The sequence below is a fragment of the Xenopus laevis genome, chromosome 2S (genome assembly GCF_017654675.1).
Source record: "Xenopus laevis strain J_2021 chromosome 2S, Xenopus_laevis_v10.1, whole genome shotgun sequence".
NCBI classification, from domain to species: domain Eukaryota; kingdom Metazoa; phylum Chordata; class Amphibia; order Anura; family Pipidae; genus Xenopus; species Xenopus laevis.
The window spans coordinates 18,175,001-18,195,000 of NC_054374.1; the positions used below are offsets into that span (position 1 = coordinate 18,175,001).

At 41.1% G+C, this 20,000-nt stretch overlaps 1 protein-coding gene and 1 pseudogene across 4 annotated transcripts in view; one reads left to right on the forward strand and one right to left on the reverse strand.

The window, feature by feature from the left end:
- LOC108709221 overlaps positions 1 to 8,565 on the reverse strand; it is a 25,408-nt pseudogene extending 16,843 nt beyond the window's left edge.
- Positions 8,566 to 8,603: 38 nt separating this feature from the next.
- The window catches only part of usp16.S (ubiquitin specific peptidase 16 S homeolog), a 23,609-nt gene continuing 12,212 nt past the window's right edge, over positions 8,604 to 20,000 (forward strand). Inside the window, exons 1-8 of one of the 4 annotated variants that reach the window (XM_041583387.1) lie at positions 8,604 to 9,069; positions 10,760 to 10,832; positions 12,915 to 13,093; positions 14,373 to 14,476; positions 16,035 to 16,144; positions 16,430 to 16,635; positions 17,845 to 17,940; positions 19,116 to 19,249. In XM_041583387.1, the coding sequence (XP_041439321.1) occupies positions 14,463 to 14,476; positions 16,035 to 16,144; positions 16,430 to 16,635; positions 17,845 to 17,940; positions 19,116 to 19,249 (560 nt within the window). In that variant the 5' untranslated portion in view covers positions 8,604 to 9,069; positions 10,760 to 10,832; positions 12,915 to 13,093; positions 14,373 to 14,462. Of the gene's footprint in view, positions 9,114 to 10,759; positions 10,833 to 12,914; positions 13,094 to 14,372; positions 14,477 to 16,034; positions 16,145 to 16,426; positions 16,636 to 17,844; positions 17,941 to 19,115; positions 19,250 to 20,000 lie in introns of all 4 variants that reach the window. The other 3 variants (XM_041583384.1, XM_018248865.2, XM_041583386.1) reach the window with 3 other exon arrangements.

Consider the following 20,000-nt stretch of genomic DNA (forward strand, 5'->3'; position numbering starts at 1 on the left):
GTCTTCCAGAGAACACCAACTGCACATACGCCAAAATGCCGGAGATTGCCAGAGAGGACCTGAAAAAAATCTGTGGAGGACCTGAAAAAATCCAGAGATCTGGAAGATAGCGTCCACAAGCTCCACTGTGCTTACTCTGCACTGTTGGGCCGGAAAAATTTTACGGACCTTTTTAGACCTATTGAACTATGAGAGGGGAATCAGGGATCTTGTTACTATCTGTGGGCTTTTTTAATTCTTGGGTTGAGTTCACACATCTCATTATCATATACATTATCAGACATATTGAACAATGCGAAAGGAAGCAGGGAGGTGAGACTATCTTGCTTTCTAGGTGGGGACTTTTTATAATTTAAGGGTTGAGTTCTCCTTTAAGTGCTATGTGTAAAAAGCAGGTTGCCTGTAGCACAAAGAACTACTCCTGTGCCATTATTTATTACCTGAGAAGACAGGACCTGCCACATCTTCTGCCACGTTTCCACACTTGGTATCATAGAAGCTGTATGTTCTGCCAGAAAACTGAACCCTACCAGGATTGAGTCCAAGACTGCGCCATACAAGTCATCCACTGTGCATATTAAGGACCGGAGGCTACAGAAGCAAAGGGCAACAAAATTACTGTAAACACAGTTCTTAAAGAGATACTGACACCAGAAAATAATCTTTTTTTTGTATCCATCATAACATTATCGTTGAATACTATTTATAAATAATAATAATAATAATAATAATAATATAATCGTTTTTTTATATCCATCCATATATCCATCATAACATTATCGTTGAATACTATTTATAATTTTGCCATAAAAATATTTGGCTGATGCTTTTATATTACCTTTCTTACCCCCATTTTGCTCTATGAGGGGGCTGCCATATTTGTGACGTTTAAATCTGATCCTTGATCCATTGTGCTGAACATGCTGCTACCCAGCGGCATGTTCTTATACTGGCAAACAAGGGAATGTAAGCTAGGCAGCCAAGTATTCTTCAGCTTAAGGAGCAGCGATTCTGGCAGAAAACCAATAAAAGCCTTTTAGCACTACACAGCTACAGAACAAAAAACAGATTTCATAAAACCAAGATTTTTTATTTGGTTGTTTGTTTAAAGAAGAATTCCTGGCTTCCTCTCTTGCAGGTGTCTCCTGCTGATCCAGGTGTTCTTGTCCAAGCATCTTTATAGAAAAAGAATGAGATTTTTTGCCAGCTTCCCTTAGTAAACCTGCTGGGAGGCATAAAGCAAGGGCACATTCTAATCGGAGATTAAACAGTCGGCACCAGCCTAACTTATCTAGTTGTCAGACTTCAACTAAAGGGGATAAGAGCATGCAGGCATAGACAAAGATATAGAGTATTAAAATATAGAGTATTGCCAAACTACATATTTTACATGTTGTTCAACCAAGACCAATGGCAAGACAGAGCAGAAGGCAGGATAGATATTCTTTGCCCCTTTCTTCTACCAAGTCATCCTGACAAAAAAAAAAACCCCCACAGGTCTACGTTTCCATTCCCCAAGTTTAAGAAACAAAAGTGTTGTAATCCTGGTCTGTGTGTGTCACACAAACTTCAAGTGAGATATGGTCTGTTGCCAAGGTTAATATCCAGTCTTTTTGTTCCAGAGGTAAATCTATCCATTATATCCCTAAAGAATTGGCAGGAACATAATTTTAGGGCCCAAAGATAAGAAGATAAGCGCCTGGTAGTTTTGGGAGGGTGGGGGTCTCAAAACAGGCCCCTCTGTCCCAAATATTATCAACTACACCATTACTCAATCCAGCAGGAATACCCTATGGACATCTTGAACTACAACATTGAGAGTAACCTCACAAGCAGGACAGTTTCCCTGTAATTATTTGATATACCTGACATGTGGCTTGTATCAGAGGTCTGAGCACAGAGCTGGAAGATGGTGAGAAGCAAATCCTCAGCGGAAGGCATTGGTAAGCATCTCTTAATGGAGCTGAAGCAGTTTTAGGCGACAACACAGATGAACGACGCAGACTGTTCAAGATGGCCGGCTTTGGAACAGTTTCGGCCCTTCATCAGAGCACAATGGAGCTTATCAATGATCTTTTCCATGTAGGCATTCGCAATCATATTTTCTGAAAAATATAAGATATTTTTTGGGTCACATAGCACAAGGGCATTGTTGTCCTTGGTTAGGCTTGGTATTGGGTACCACAGATCTACATCAGTCCCACCTCAGTCCCACTTCAGTCCCACCTCAGTCTTGGTCATCTGTACCTCTATAGGTCCATCAGAAGGAAATATAAGTAGACCATTCACAATCACATCTGACCCAAGATTTTCTCATCACGGCAACCATACTTTATATATGACTAGCAGCACCCCCATGACCCCATGGCCCCATGACCATGTTCAGATCCCAATGTGGGCCCTACAACACGTTCTTATTCCTATACCTGCAATTACATACTAAAAGTGTAAAGGTGAACTACCCCATCAAAGTATAACGTTTTAGTTTCTCTTTAATGACTGAAGTAAAAATCAAAGAAGTTAAAGCCAACTATAAGATCATCATGGGGCCAGTAGAATGCGATTAGCTGCACTATACATACATGACATATAAAAGGAAAAGAAAAGTTATAATTGTTGTGGGATGTCAAGTTATTAGGCATCCCAAGTGATTCTAGTCGCTTACTTCTTACTCTAGGTCAGCACTCCACTTCTGCAAAAAAACAACCAGGGTAATTTACTTTGAGAGCACCACGCAGCCATTTTCTTCTGAGTTCAAGGCTTCTGCCGCTATATTGCAGCTGAGCGCATGCTTAGTATAGAAAACATTAAAAAAAAAAAAAAAAATCTGTACTGCACATGCATTTGCCCAGGGTGGTGCAGGAGATGCCTGCGAGTAAGCGACTAGAGCTAGACAAAAGGGCAACTTACCATTGTGAACATGCTCTGATAACACCAGGCTTCAAAGAGCCCACTTCTTAGAACAGTATGTCTCGTTCAGGGTTCCTTTATCGGTCAAGCCACTGGTACACAGGTCATTTGCCAAACTGATCAGTCTCTCTCCCAGAACTTCCCTTTTCAACCAATCCCTTGCTAGAGAGTACTTCTCTGGGTCTGTGCAAGCCTTATTTAAAAAAAAAATAGAAAAAAAATAGAAAAAACAGTTAATCACATAACATTAATTTAATCTTCAATATGTTTATCAATGTAATCTATGCTTGTCGTAATACATGTAATATAGACTAACGTCAATATCTGCCCAGCACTATATTTCAGTAATATTTATGAAACTTGAAATATGCAATATATAATTTTTATATTTATCTATATCTAAATTTATCTAAATCTATCTATCTATCTATCTATATATTTGTATATCTACCTATATCTAAATCTATCTATCTGCAATGTGCATCTATTGACACAACATGTTTTGGGTATAACAACCCTTTATCAAGTGTCATCTATCTATCTATCTATCTATACCTATCTATCCATCATCTATCCTTTTTTCTATCCATTATCTATCATTTATCCAGCTATCATCTATCCATCTATCTATATATGATAGCAATGCAATGGTGTATATGAAACCATACAAAGAATACATGTATCACCTACAGCCATAAGAGAATAATTTGTTGATGTACAAGTCTGAATGTTCTTCTGCAGAGATCAGCGTGCATACTCTTCCTGTTTAGAACTGAACACAGTGATCTTCACCCAACTGACAGCAATGAATCTGGGATGAAGTAACTTTGATAAAAAAGAAAATTGTTCACAGTGTGCCTGTCCTAAATCCTAGCTGGCACCATATATTGTAAAATGCCAGTCTTGGAAAACTCTTTTGCGTCCGTGTTGACAATTCTTTTCTAGAACATCGAAAACTTTTCCCAACCCAAACTGATGTTCTTCATCATGAAAAAGCCTTAAAAATCATACATCTACCAAACACAATTTGTTCCTTAAAATAAAACACAATGATGTTTCTGATTTATGATTTTACGTTTTTCTTTTTATTTGTCAAATGGATAGAGGTTAGACGGACAGAGTCTGACAAACAATCCCATATCAGACCCACATATGATGGAGTAAAGTACAAGTACCTGGGGTTTTCCATATAAGGGCTTTTGCTCTAATCTGGATCACCATACCTCTAGTCTGTTAAAAATATTTAAAAAAAAAAAAAAACAGGAAAACTAATGCACGCATAATCCTGCACGAGTGGTGGGATCATACATCCTTACGGTTAACCTTTTAACAACCAGAGTGACAGTTATCTAAAGATTTCAAAGAGGCCATTCACTGATTACATTTTTATGGGGGGGTTTACATGTCCTTTAAACAATACAAAAAACTATAAAATCCACATTAGATTACATGACAACACAGGACCCAGTGCAGTCTGTATATTCTGATTATTTATCAGTCTTGCTGTATCAGCTTCTGGCAGATATTATTTGACTTGTGCTGTTTTGATCATTTATGTCAATCCCTAATCTTAGCCTACCAATTGAAGAACAGACCACACTGAGCATGTGCACAGTCTTGTCCTGCAAAGATGTTTAACAAAGTTACAAGATGATGACCCCCTGTGGCCAACTTTGAAAGCAAGTGGTGCAGTAAGTTCATGTTTATGTTTAGTATACAAAATACAGCATTTCTAGCCTCATTCTATTCTACACTTTCCTTGTCCTTTAATGAAGATACAGCTTAGTTACTGCTATGGTTTACTTAAAGACAACTTAACATCAAATATAATTATAGGAATAGCTAAAGCTAGCAATAAACCATAACAAACAAGGGAACTCACCACTCATTTTTTAAACCATTAGGTGGGGGTACAACGAGGCTGTGACTACAAAATACATATAGACAATTACAAGAGTCCTCTGCACTCAACCCATTATCAATATATTTAAGACAGAGACAATTTTTGCATAATGCTACTGAAAAATGCCTTACCCCTGCAGACAATTGCAACTGCAACAGCCACTCCAGACTAAGATTATTACCAATGTATGGGGCCAAAATAGTGCTAAACCTTGACTTGAGTGCAAAACGATACAATCAGTCCCTATATGTCTCACCATTTCGGACAATGATTAGCTCAACATCTGTGAAGATTAATTTATACAGATTAGCTAATTTACCAACTTCACCAATTAAGGGGATCTTTCTGTGTATGTCCATTTTAAAGGAACAGTAACATCAAAAAATTAAAGTTTTTTTTAAAGTAATAAAACATAATGTAGCGTTGCCCTGCAGTGGTAAAACTGATGTGTTTGCTTCAGAAACACCAATATTGTTTATATAAACAAGGAAAACAGGCTCAGGTTACACAGCAGATAGCAGATACGATCTGTGGAACATAATGGTTTTATCCGTTATCCACAATTTAACCTGTGCCATATAGCCTTTTTTCAATTTGCGCCATTGCTAAACAGCAGCTTGTTTATATGAACTAAAGTAGTACTTATCTGTTATCTACTGTGTATCCTGTGCTTGAATGGCTGCCCCCATGGCTACACAGCAGCTTGTTTATATAAACTATAGTAGTACTTATCTGTTATCTACTGTGTATCCTGTGCTTGAATGGCTGCCCCCATGGCTACACAGCAGCTTGTTTATATAAAATATAGTAGTACTTATCTGTTATCTACTGTGTATCCTGTGCTTGAATTGCTGCCCCCATGGCTACACGGCAGCTTGTTTATATAAACTATAGTAGTACTTATCTGTTATCTACTGTGTATCCTGTGCTTGAATGGCTGCCTCCATGGCTACACAGCAGCTTGTTTATATAAACTATAGTAGTACTTATCTGTTATCTACTGTGTATCCTGTGCTTGAATGGCTGCCCCCATGGCTACACAGCAGCTTGTTTATATAAACTATAGTGGTACTTATCTGTTATCTACTGTGTATCCTGTGTTTGAATGGCTGCCCCCATGGCTACACGGCAGCTTGTTTATATAAACTATAGTAGTACTTATCTGTTATCTACTGACTATTGACTTCTACATGAACTTGGCAGGTTTTAGGCGGCGAATAGTCGAAGTTGAAATTTTTAAAGGGGCACGGTTTGATAAATCTCGAAATTCGAATCCAACCGAGTTTGGATTATTTACAATTCAAATTTGAGAGTTTTGACCATAAAAAAAAATTTGAATTTGATTTTTCAATTTCGACCCTTAAAAGGGGTTGTTCACCTACAAGCAACAAGTTGTTTTCAGCTAGATCACCCAATTACTTTCTATTTTCTATGTCACCATTTTTCTAATATTGCAGTGTAACGTGTAATTTTTAACCTTCTAAAGCAGCTCTGGGGGGGGGGGGTCACCGACCCTGTAAACTATTCTGATACATTTACTTAATACATTTCTTATCTTTGTCCCTGCTGAGCAGAATCCCTGGGTTTCATTAAAGGCAGCTGTTAGAATTGATACAATAGTTGCTAATACTCCAGGGATGCTGCTGAGAAATGTAACAACTTAATGGAGCAAATTCTAACAGTTTAGAGTCTGCGCCTGCTTTACTGAGCTGCCAGACCGAAACACCAGAGACAGGGACATTAAATTTTAAACTTAGATTCTGGAAAAACTGTAAAAAATAAATAATGGAAAGTAACTGAAAAAAAGTCTTTATTTCTAGGGAACAATCTAAAAAAAACTGAACTGAAAAAAGTGTTTGGAAATAGTTATGGATTCTCTAGACCCATTAGACATGTCCTGTAACAATCTGTCTAGGGTGGCAGGATGAAATATAGGGAACAGATTGTGACTGTATCTTAAACTAAATCTACCAATCACCAAGCTGACTGTTTCACTGTATATTTACAGTTCCTATATCGGATAGTTACAAGTAATTAGCCTTTCTAAAGTAAAAAGTTAAAGTCAAGAAACATATTCATTCTGCACTTTTGAACCTGCAGATATTTGACCACTTACATATTCAATTTACCTCTATTTGCACATACCCGTGTTCATTGTTTCCTCCTTGCAAAATGCCAAAGCTTTGGGTTGTTTGTGCGCTGGGAAAGCAGCTCCAAAAGCCACTCTGGCAGAACTCGCAGCGGGTGAATAGGTGTCACACTGAGCAATAAGCCAAAACCCCATTAGACTTTTCAGATGAGGAGCCAAATGTTTTTTTTACTTTCAGGATAAGTTGCTCAAATGCCTGCTGGGTGGCTTCTCTGACCCGCCGATCCAGATCCTGGGGGAGAGAAGGATAACATATGTAAAATTTCAGGGTAGAGAATAATTACCGCTGTGTAAATAATGGCTCATGTCGTTATCAGAGCTATAGGCAAGCATAACACTTAAAGGAAAACTATACCCCTGAAACAATGTAGGTTTCTATAAAAATATAATGCATAAAACAGCTCATATGCAAAACCCTGCTTCATGTTAATAAACCATTTTAATAATAATATACTTTTTAAGTAGTATGTGCCATTGGGTAAGCATAAAAAGAAAATTGCCATTTTAAAAAATAAGGGCCGCCCCCTGGGATCGTATGATTCATGGTGCACAAAAACAAACCTACACGTGTCTGTGTGAGTACAGCCCCATTGAAAAGAATTCAGTGCATCTACTCCTGCAAACGCTCCTAAAAACGCTCGTCTGTAAGATCTCTTAATCACACGTTCTCACTTTTAGTTTTGTGATGACGTCCCTTTTGGAAAGCTTGCGCAAGCACCATGAGAAAATCTGCATCAACGAGGCTGTCCACTTCTTCGGTTCCCTGTACGGCAGGGACGTTGCCATGGTCACTCCGTGATGAGCCAAACCCAATGAAGCCGGGAATTGACCCACTTTCCTTGGCCAGAAGCTCTGCGGCCCTTTCATTGCTCAAGGGCTGCAAAATAGAAATAATATGAAGCATTAGTAGGACAGCAACAGGACGCAGTTTGTGCGAGCGGTATTATCAGAAAAATTACAAAGATGTTAAAGGAACAGTAACACCAAAAAAATCAAACTGTTTCACTGTATTGTACTGTATAGAACTCTCATACACACACATGACCCCCTATCCTGGCAGCACAGCTAAAATCAAAGATAAAGTAACAGAAATAGAAGGAAAGCGATTAGGTTAAGCAGGCACAAAGGCAGCCATCCAAATAGCATAGATACACAATCAAATGTCACACCATCCCCTCATGAAATTCTGCAGCCTGTGCATACCTCCCAACATTTTGGAAGTAAAAAGAGGGACAAAAAAAAATTTTCCGCACGCCGCGCAGCAATTTTTTGACCACACCCCTTTCTGTGGCCACACCCCCTAATTACCATGTTTGTTTTACAAAATTTGGCAGGTTATGAAAGTTTGAAAATATTTCTCCTTATCTAAACTGTGTTTTTGTGTTTTAAAAATTGTTACAAAGTATCTTATTTGCACCTGTTAGCTGTTCTGGGCTCTCTGCTAAAAGCCAATTAAGTGAGAAATCTTTTTCTGGTTGTTCAGTGCAGAGAAAAGAGGGACTTTCCAGTACAAATGAGGGACTGCGGGTTGAGCTGTCAAAAGAGGGACTGTCCCTCCAAATAAGGGACAGTTGGGAGGTTCAGGAGCTGCCCTTACCTTCATTCAGAGCCTGCTGAAGCCTCACACACACAAGTGACAGCACTTGAGGAAGTGCAAAGGCGTTTTTAATCGGATTCTGATCTGACAGCATTGCTCAAAAGCAAAATACTGTAGTCTCCATCTTTAGAAAGGGCAACACTGTCCCCGTTTAACCCTGTAGCAGCGCAATGCCCTTCCCAGTTCAACAAAACCACAATGCACCCTGTGTGTAATTGCTGGTAACAGCGGCACCGATGTGTATAGAATTTATAAAAAAAATCTTCCGAAAGAGGTAACGTTTCCCAAAACAAATATGGCCGCTGCGCGTTCCACGGTACCGCAGTGAAGGAGTGTCAATCCGCTTATTAATCACATTCATAGAGATGGGCGTGTCGAATGAATCCGTATGGCCCCGCTCTCTGATTTGCTGTCGGACCGGCAATCCCATAGAGTTGCTGCCTCTGGCTGCTGGACGCGTGGAAGTGAAGTTGTGCGTGAGAGAACGGGAGCCGGTAACGTGGAGCGGAAGTAGGCAGCGCTTTCTGGACAGGAGTACCTTGAGGGAGTAGCACGTGGGTTGAGGGTGGTTGCTATTTGCTTACTTTATAAACATCTGCTGTTATAATTCCCCTGTAATGCTTGGTGTTTGGGCTCTTGCATACCTCCCAACTGTCCCTTTTTCGGAGGGACAGTCCCTCTTTTGACAGCTCAACCCGCAGTCCCTTATTTGTACTGGAAAGTCCCTCTTTTCTCTTCACTGAACAGCCAGAAAAAGAAACAAAGTTTCTCAGTTAATTGGCTTTTAGCAGAGAGCCCAGAACAGCTAACAGGTGCAAATAAGATACTTTGTAACAATTTTTAAAACACAAAAACACAGTTTAGATAAGGAGAAATATTTTCAAACTTTCATAACCTGCCAAATTTTTTAAAACAAACATGGTAATTAGGGGGTGTGGCCACAGAAAGGGGTGTGGTCAAAAATTGCTGCGCTACATGCGGGGAAAAAAATGTTGTCCCTCTTTTTACTTCCAAAATGTTGGGAGGTATGGCTCTTGGAGTGTAAGGACATTAGTAGTGTGTGTGTTACCTTTGTTACCACAGAGATCTGCTCTTAACTCTCCAGCTGTCGGCTTACTGTAAACTGCCAGCTGTTGGCTTACTGCAACTCCCAGGGGCAATACAGTGTCATTCAATAAAACTGATTATGCTTCCGTTAAGGGTAAGGTCATACTGGGCGTTTCGGGGAGACTTAGTCGCCTGGAAACTAATCGCCTTGTCTTTGCGGCAACCAATCTCCCCGAACGCCTTCCCTCATGGGGCGATTCCGGTATACGAATCGCTGCGTGTGCTTAGCGCCAGCGATTTTTCATTTTAGCCAGCGCAAGAGTGAGGGAAGGCGAGATTGGTCGCCGCAAAGACGAGGCGATTAGTCCCCAGGCGATTAAATCTCCCCAAAACGCCCAGTGTGACCTTACCCTAAAGAGGTTGTTAACCCCAAACGCCTTCCCTGACTCTGCGCCGGCCAAAAAACACATGCGGTGATTCGTTTTCCGAAGTTGCCTCACGAGGAAACTTCGGGCGACTTGGGAAACGCATTGCCGCGTGTGCTTTAGCGCAGGCGACTTTTCATTATAGCCTATGGGAAAACACGCTGAGGCAGTTCGGGGAGATTGTCGCTCAGAAGACGAGGCAATTAGTCGCCAGACGACATAATCTCCCAGAATCTCCTCGTGTGAACTAACCCTTAATTAACTTTTACTATGAATAAGGGTAGAACTACATGAGCGCTTTTACCTGCGATAGCATCCGTTCCGACGCGTTGAGATGAATTGCTGGCGTCACATCAGATGCGCTGAATCTAATGTTGCGTCTGCATCCGACAGACGCAAAAAATAGAATCAATAGAAATGACGAACAATAGAAACGTTGCTTAGAACTGGACATTCTATAACATACTAAAAGATGAACCTGAAGGTGCTTTAAATGAGGGAATGTCTTTGCTGGATTGCAGAACCGCTGGATTGCAGAACCGTTTCGAGATAACAGATCCCCCATATCCTTTAATTAGTGTCCCTGACTTTACTGCTGAATGGCAAGTCTGAGTGATTTCATGTCGCTTTTTGGTTTCACTTTCCTGACTGTTTGCAGAGACCTTGGGCAATAGGAATGGGTGTAGCGCTGTAATCTCTGTGACTGATGCTCATCTTCTCTGTTCCAGGATAAAGCCTGAAACGCTGTCATGGTAAAGAAGAGAGGGAAGAACCTCCCCGCCCAGGACTCTCTTGATGCAGGTATGGCTCCAGTCCTCATGGCCCACTTGACTTCATTAATCATGCAGTATACATGGCTAATAGCTGAACTGCAAGATGATTCCATGATATTCTATAGGTTTATGTCCCTACTTTGTGGCTAATATCTGTAAGAAAAAGTTTCAACATTTAGAGGCATCATAGAGACCCCCCCTCCCAAACAGTACGAGACCTCCCCCCAAACTATGATGCCTCTAAATTATGCCTCCCCCAGACAGTATGAGACCTCCCCAAGACAGTACGAGACCTCCCCCCATACTATGATGCCTCTAAATGATGCCTCCCCCAAACAGTATGAGACCACCCCCCAAACAGTATGAGACCTCCCCCAGACAGTACAAGACATCCCACCATACTATGATGCCTCTAAATGATGCCTCCCCCAGACAGTATGAGACCTTCCCTCCAAACAGCATGAGACCTCCCCCCCAAACAGCATGAGACCACCCCCAAACTATGATGCCTCTAAATGATACCTCCACCAGACAGTAAGAGACCTCCCCCCATACTATGATGCCTCTAAATGATGTCTCCCCCAGACAGTATGAGACCTCCCCCCAGACAGTATGAGACCTCCCCCAAACAGTATGAGACCTCCCCCCAAACAGTATGAGACCTCCCCCAGACAGTACAAGACATCCCACCAAATTATGATGCCTCTAAATGATGCCTCCCCCAGATAGTATGAGATCTTCCCTTCAAACAGCATGAGACTTCCCCCCCCAAATGGCATGAGACCTCCCCCAAACTATGATGCCTCTAAATGATGCCTCCCCCAAACAGCATGAGACCTCCCCCCAAACGGCATGAGACCTCCCCCCCAAACAGCATGAGACCACCCCCCAAACTATGATGCCTCTAAATGACGCATCCCCCAGAAAGTATGAGACATCCCCCAGACAGTATGAGGCCTCCCCCAAACTATGATGCCTCTAAATGATGCATCCCCCAAACAGCATGAGACCCCCCCCCCCAAACCATATGAGACCCATTCTGATTTTGATCTCCCTTTCCCTTTAAAGCAGCATGGTGCCACTGGACCTGTATGTGCTTTTCTCTTAAAGGGATAGTTTACCTTTAAGGGCTAGGCCATCGTGAGGCAATTTCGAGTGACTTTGAAAAACGTATCGCCGCGTGTGAATAGGCGCAGGCGACTTTAGCGCTAGCGGGTGCGAGATACCAGCAAGCCATTCAGGGAGATTAATCGCCTCAAAGACGCAGCGATTAGTCGCCAGGCGACCAATCTCCCTGAATCTACTAATCTCCCTGAATCTTCCCGTGTGGCCCTAGCCTAAACTAACTTTTAGTATGATATAGATAACACCATTATGTTCTATAGAGCTTATCTGTTATCTGCTGTGTAACCTGAGCCTTTTCTCCTTTGAATAGCTCCCCCCATTGCTACACAGCAGCTTATTTATATAAACTATAGTAGTGTTTCTGAAGCAAACACAGCAGTTTTACCAGTGCAGGGCAACAATACATTATATTTGTATTACTTTAAAACACTTTCCTTTTTTGATGTTACTGTTCCGTTAATGGAAGGAGGCTACCTGTTCTCATTCCTCTGTACAACATCGACAGCATCCCTTTCAATAATATTAAACCACTGAAAAAAAGGGGTCATAAGACACAGAATATGTTGATCACTCACCACGTGGAACAGGTAGTCCAGGCTCACCAGCCCCAGGACCTCCGATTAAGGATCAGATAAACCAGCAAAGTACAAAAAGAGGGGTATCGGCCAGTTAGAAAGACTCCACAAGGGCCAGCAAAAATAAAGTCAAAAATGTAATATTTATTGTAGATTCATTAAAAAAGGAAAAATAACTCTCTTGACCCTACGCGTTTCGTGCCCTTCCGGTCATAGGCTAAGTGCCCTGGGGGACATGAAACGTGTAGGGCCAATGGAGATATTGTTCCTTTTTTAATGAATCTACAATAAATATAACATTTTTGACTTTATCCTTGGTAGAGTCTTTCTGAGTGCCCGATACTCCTCTTTTTGTACTTTGCTGGAGCATCTCTTTCAGCTCTGGTGTCAGTTTGCCTTTCCCATTGCAGAACCAGTGTGAAGGCACCTCCGGAAGGCCCTGGATGAAGGATGTGTGAAAAGGGCTCTGGTGAATGTGGAATGGACCGTGTGCCAGGACTGCCAGGCTGACAACAAGGAGACGAATAACTCGGAGGATGAGTTGGCTGAAGACCCTTCTGTCTGGCTGTGTTTAAAATGTGGCCATCGGGTAAGACATTTATATGAAACGGCTACTGCAATGAGTCTGGCTGCCAATTCATTTGAAGGTGGTCATCTTAGCCCTTTTCCTACCTACACATCCCTTTTATTCACTTTCCACTGAGTTTGGTTTGAACATTAGTAAAACATGCTTCTGTTACACGCCATCAGTGTCATGAGTGCATGGAGACCCAATATATGTTATTGAAGGTGCCCCCATCCATGACAATGGATTGCCTCGATATGCATACATTCTGAATTCAGTAGAAATGTATGCACAGTATCCATGGGTCCTAAAGTAGGCTAGAAATGTTGTCCAGGTATGGGATCCGTTATCTGGAAACGGTGTATCCGGAAAGCTCAGAATTACGGAAAGGCCATCTCCCATAGACTCCATTTTATCCAAATGTTTAAAAATTATTTCCTTATTCTCTTTAATAATAAAACAGTTGCTTGTACTTGATCCCAACTAAGATATAATTAATCGTTGTTGGAAGCAAACCAGCCTATCGGGTATTTAATGTTTATATGATTTTCTAGTAGACTTCAGACATGAAGATTCAAATTACGGAAAGATCCTTTATCTGGACAACCCCAGGTCCTGAGCATTCTGGATAACAGGTCCCATACCTGTACATTATGTTTTGTGATTCTGTACAAGCCCAAGGCAATCACAACCCTTTAGCAGTAAAGATCTGTGTCTCCAAAGATGCCCCAGTAGCTCACCATCTTTTTTTCTGCTGATTCACTGCACATGCTCTGTGCTGCTGTCACTTACTGAGCTTAGGGACCCACTCACAATATACAGTACACATAGAATAGAAATGTCACAATATAAGGCTGATTAGTAATTAGTACAGATAATTACTACATGGCAGCACAGAAACCAGTGCAATTAGCATCAGAATTTAATAATCAGTCCTGTAGCATCAGATTATATTACCGACAAACCTCATTTTCTGCTGGATAATTAGTGACGAGCCCTAAGCTTAGCTTCTCAACAGCCAATCAGAGCCCACTGAGCATGTGAGTGTCACAGACACTTTCCAAGATGGTGACCCCCTGTGACAAGTTTGAAGTCCTGGATCATTGCTGCTATTGACAAGCTCAAACTTTAGGCTGGTGCAATAAGTTCAGTAAGTAAAATATGTCATTTTTAGCCACATTAATTTTTAGGGTTTAGTTCTCCTTTAACTTTACGGAACTCCTTGAGCCAAGCCTGAAAGTCCATTGAACAAAATCCCAGTAACCGATACACTGACTGCATTTTCTCTCCTGCATTTCTGCAGGGCTGTGGCAGAAATTCTGTGGCACAACATGCACTGAACCATTACAACACCCCCAGGTCAGAACCACACTGCCTGGTTCTTAATTTTGATATGTGGAGTGCCTGGTAAGTCTCCCTTTGTACAATATTTTTGGTTTATTTAACTGGTTTATTTAATGAATTTTGTTGGGTTTGTGCTTTAATTCTAAGTAAGGATGCACCAAACCCAGGATTCGGCCGAATCCTTCTGGCCAGCCGAACTGAATACTAATTTGCATATGCAAATTAGGTGCAGGGAGGAAAATCGTGTGACTTTTTGTCACAAAACAAGGAAGTAAAAAATATTTTCCCCTTTCCACCCCTAATTTGCATATGCAAAATCCATTCGGTATTTGGCCAAATCTTTCGCAAAGGATTCGGGGGTTTGGCCGAATCCAAATTAGTGGATTTGGTGCATCCCTAATTCTAAGGGGGTTATTTATTAAAGTTCGAATGGCAAAAACTCAAAATAAGATTTTTTTTTTTTTCACTACAAAATCCAAATTTTTTGTGGATAAAAAACAGTTTTCGGAATTTATTAAACTCCGAGGGTATTAAAAGTCTGAATAAAAAAAATACTCCAACTCGGACCTGCCGAGTCCATGTAGAAATTAATGGGAGAAGTCTGATCTGCGGTGCAATTCGCACAATAATCCAAACATTTGTGGTTTTCAGCCTACAAATCCGAGAAAATTCATTCGTGCTATTGGAATTTCGCGATTTTAGCAAGTTTATTTCCGCACAGGAAATTTTCATGAAAAATGTATTGATAAATAACTGGAAAAAAATCATTGCGGATTTGGTCGGACTATTTTACAGACAATTTTAGATTTTGATAAATAATCCCCTTAATGTTGATGTAGGTTCAAGATCAAACCCCATCTTCTCATGCCAATGTAGGACTGTTTAACAACTTCACATGGGAGTTGGGTATATCGTGCTGTTTTCTATGTGGAAAATCAGGATACATTTTATAGGGGTGATTCACCCTTTAAGTTCAGTTTTAGTATGTTATAGAATGGGCGATTCTAAAAAAAAAAAGTTTTCAGTTGGTCTTAATTTTTTTTTTAATAATTATATATTTTATAATTATTTGCCTCCTTCTTCTGACTCTTTCCAGCTTCCACATGGGGGTCACCGACCCCATCTAAAAACAAAAAAAAAACAAATGCTTTGTAAGGCTTTAAATGTATTGTTATTGCTACTTTTTTATTACTCCTCTTTGTATTCAGACCTCTCCTATTTATATTCCAGTCTCGTATTCAAATCAGTGCATGGTTTCTAGGGTAATTTGGACCCTAGCAACCAGATTGCTGAAATTAAAATTAAAACAAATAGCAGATTCTTAGAATATCACTCTTTATATCATAATAAAAGTTACCAACCCCTTTAAAAAACGATGGTCAACCTATATCCCTCCACATACTGCTGAACTGTAGTATTCCCTTATCACTAGATACAAATGACCAGGTCATCGTGAAGGTCCTAGAAGAAGGTTGTTGATGTTAAACGAATGCCTTGGAGATGAATTCATGATGGGATGACAAATCATGCTGCTTTTTAATGTGTTGAGATTGCAAATTTCACGTATAAAAGATATGGAATAAATCTGTTTGGCTCTGTGTTTCTCGCTTCTCCCTGATAGGTGCTACCTGTGCGACAATGAAGTCCTGTATAATCGTACTAGTCGGTTAGGCCAGCTGGTGGATTATTTGCAAAGAAAAGCCAAGGCAAAAAGCAAAAATATAAATTCAGGTAAGCGAATACCCTGCTGAGGCAGTAAATAATCATTTCCCCAAACTTCTTGATAAATGAATGCACCGCCTTTGAATTATCGTGGCCCAACGAAGAGAGGTAAAGCTCCACAATTTGTTTTTCCCTGCACCAGAGGGCAGTGTAAATTACAAAAAAAAAAGGAAAAACTGTGTTACACTTGATGCACTGACTCCGATAGTAGCAATACTATTTTATGGCAGTAAATCCAGGGAAACTGGAACTTTCGTTACTCACACTTTTACCGTTTATTTCCTTTTTCAGTAGCCTCGAATGAAGAAGTTAAAAGCCAAAACATCCCTGACAATGAAGTCAAGATTCAGGAGGAGAAGCCCAATGTTGCAGCCAAATGGGACAAAGCCGGCAATACCCAGAATAACAAAGCCGGCAGTACCCAGAGTAATAGCACCGAGCCTACAGTGAAAGGACTCAGTAATTTGGGAAACACATGTTTTTTCAACGCAGTGATGCAGGTGAGGAAAATCATTGTACTTGCTGCTCTGCTGCATTCTGTGTTGATTCATTAACTGGCCTATTTCTAATAAGGGACGTAGCACCAATATTTTTGGCTTAACCACGGCTTTGTTCCACATCTTCTCCGATTGCATTGGAATGATAGAAGACTTGACCAACCTTTTCAGGCCATTTTGCCTGGTCTTGTGATTTCAGAAAGAGCCGGCACTTTAGGATGGAACTGCTTTCAGGCAGGATGTTGTTTCTCCTACTCAATTTAACTGAATGTGCCACAGTGGGACCTGGATTTTACTATTGAGTGCTGTTCTTATATCTACCAGGGAGCTGTTATCTTGTGTTAGGGAGCTGCTAACTGGCCACCTTCCCATTGTTCTGTTGTTAGGCTACAGGGGGGGTTGGGTTGGGTAAAACCACCCTAACTTGTAGTACAGCATTAAAGAGTTTATCAGAGCACTAGTCACATGACTGGGGGCACCTGGGAAACTGACAATATGTCTAGCCCCATGTCAGATTTCAAAATTTAATATAATAAAAAAAATCAGTTTGCTCTTATGGGATTTCAGTAGAATTCTACTGGAGCAGCACTAACTGATGTGTTTTGACAGTATCCCTTAAAAGTAGGGATGCACCGAATCCAGGATTCGGTTCGGGATTTGGCCTTTTTCAGAAGGATTCAGATTTCGGGCGAATCCTTGCGCCTGACCAAACCAAATCCTAATTTGCATATGTAAATAAGGGACAGGTATTGAAATCATGTGACTTTTCATCACAAAAGAAGAATATTTTTTTTTCCTTCCCTGCCCCTAATTTGCATGTGCATATTAGGATTTGGTTCAGTATTCGGCCGAATCTTTCATAGAGGATTCAGCCCAAATAGTGGATTCGGGGCATCTCTACTTTAAAGTGTAATATCCAGGTGTGTGAGACCTGTTCTAGTTGCAGCGTTAAAGCAGTACCGGTATGCACTTGCTAGATTGTGTCCCTGTCCTGTCTGTGCAGTACAGTGTAGCCTGGATCATGTTGGATCTGCTTCATGTCCAGACAACTGACCTGATGTTTTTGCTCATGGAGACTTGTAACAATGATCTATCTCTACACCAAAGATTATCCACATGCCATTATGTCTTCATCTTTTTTTTTTCTGTTAAGAAGCCAGTATTCAGACATTGCAAGTGCGAAAATGTTTTGTTTTTGCTTTTCTAACGCAGAACCTGTCCCAGACACCTGCTTTGAGGGAACTTCTAAATGAGGTTAAAATATTTCGAAAACCTGTGACCGTTCCACTACCGGATTCATCATCTCCTGTAAGTTGTTGCTTTAGAAATCCCTCTTGCAGATATGACTTGTAACGGTGGCAACAGCAGATTCTCCTGTAGGCTTTTAACTTGAAGAATATGTTCTTCCCAGCAGCCTCAAAGGGGACCCCTCAACCATCTCATTTTTCAGGCAAAATTAACTTTAATTACACTATATAAATTATTTGAGTCTTGTTTCCTCCAGTCTGGGAATCCATAGTTACAGCAAGCAGGCAGGAGCCATTTTGTGGACACTGTTATTAAGACAAGCCTTGCATCATCTCAGAATCTTGTTTGTGCACCAGAATGGGGGACCCGATGTCCATTTCCATGTCCTGGTTACACAATTAAATGGTTAAGAGAACTGGGGAATGTGGGGAGAGCAGTGACATCTAGGAAGTGCTGAATGGAAAGTGAAAGTAATTGTCTGGCCCCGCCTCTATGCCATAGAGGAGGGGCAGACAATATTTGATTGACAGCTGAAAATATTAAATGAGACTACAACAGCTATGAATGCTTTAATAAAAAATAGAATTTGGATTTCATGTTTAATTTGAAAAGGACTTTTATTATACAGATTTTCGTGTCTGGGTGACAGGTCCACTTTAAAGAATTAATGACACCAGTAGTGATGGGCAAATTTTTTCGCCTAGTTTCGCCGGGGAAATGACGCCCGTAGACTTGTATGGTGGCGTGCGTCAAAAAAAAAAAAAAAAAGAGGCACGTCAAAAAAGTTTTGACGCCCATAGACTTTAATGGGCGTCGGCGACTAATTTTTGTCGTAACAAAACTGGTCAAATTCGCCGATCCCTAGACACCAGAAATGAAAACTTTTTTTCACATCTGTTATAACGTGTGCACATCTTTTGCATGCTATTCATAAATATAAAAACATTTGCCCAGTGCGTTTACGTTACCTATCCAATTCCCCATGTTCCTCTATGAGGGGGCTGCCATATTTGTGCAGCAGGAGTGTTAGCGTTTGTATCTCGATCTGACAGGCTGATAAAGGACAGTCAAGTCGGCAAAACAGTCCGGTTTAGTAACTTCAAGTAACCGTTAATTACAGAAGCAAAAAAAAAAAAACAATTAACGGTGACCCATGGGGGACTTTTAAAGTACATACATATTTTGAAGAGTAGTTTTTAAGTGTCCATTTTAATATTTGTTATTCCATTTTTCAGACAAAGCTAGAGGTAAATCTAGAGCAGCAGCCAGGACCACTGACCTTGGCAATGTGGCAATTCCTGACTGAAATGCAGGAGACCAAAAAGGGAGTTGTCACCCCCAAGGAGCTCTTTTCTCAGGTCTGTAAAAAGTGAGTATATGCTAGAATCATGCTAAAATGAAGGGGTTTCCGTTGCAGTGGGGGGGTGCCCTTTGCAGGGCCGCCATCAGGGCGGCACAGGGGGTACAAGTGGCCTGGGCCTGAATGGGGGCCCAGCAGTGCTGAACTTTTCGAAAGAGCTCGGCCCCCCTCGACAGCGCCGAGGCCGCGCCGCCTCCTTTCGATGTCCCGAACAGGCAAAACTCGGAAGTGCCGAACAACCGAAGCGGCAAAAACGACCCGAAGCCACGAAAACAGCCGAAGTCCCAAAGCGGCGAAAACAGCCGAAGTTACAAAGTGGTGAAAAGACCGGTAGTTACAAAAGGACGCAAAGTTGAAGTCCTGAAGCCACAAGTTCAATTCCTCTGAACACCGTGTGTGTGTGGTTTTTTGTTTGATTTTAATACTCTATAGGCCCCTGCCACCAATGTTTTTTTAAAAAATATTCTTTGGGGCCCCAATTTTTTATTTAAATTGTAAGGGGGACCCTGACACCAATGTTTTTTTAAAAAAATATTCTTTGGTGCCCCATCTTTTTTTTAACATGTAAGGGGGGCCGTGGCGCCAATGTTTTTTTTTTTTTTAACTTATAGCTTTTTATAACGTGTGTGTGGCGGGGTTACGTTTTTTAGCGCTGATGTCTGTGTGGTCTTTTAACTGTGATGTGGAGTGGGCGGGGTCCAGGGGGCCCGGAAATTTTGTTGTACGAGGGCCCCATGATTTCTAACGGCAGCCCTGGCAC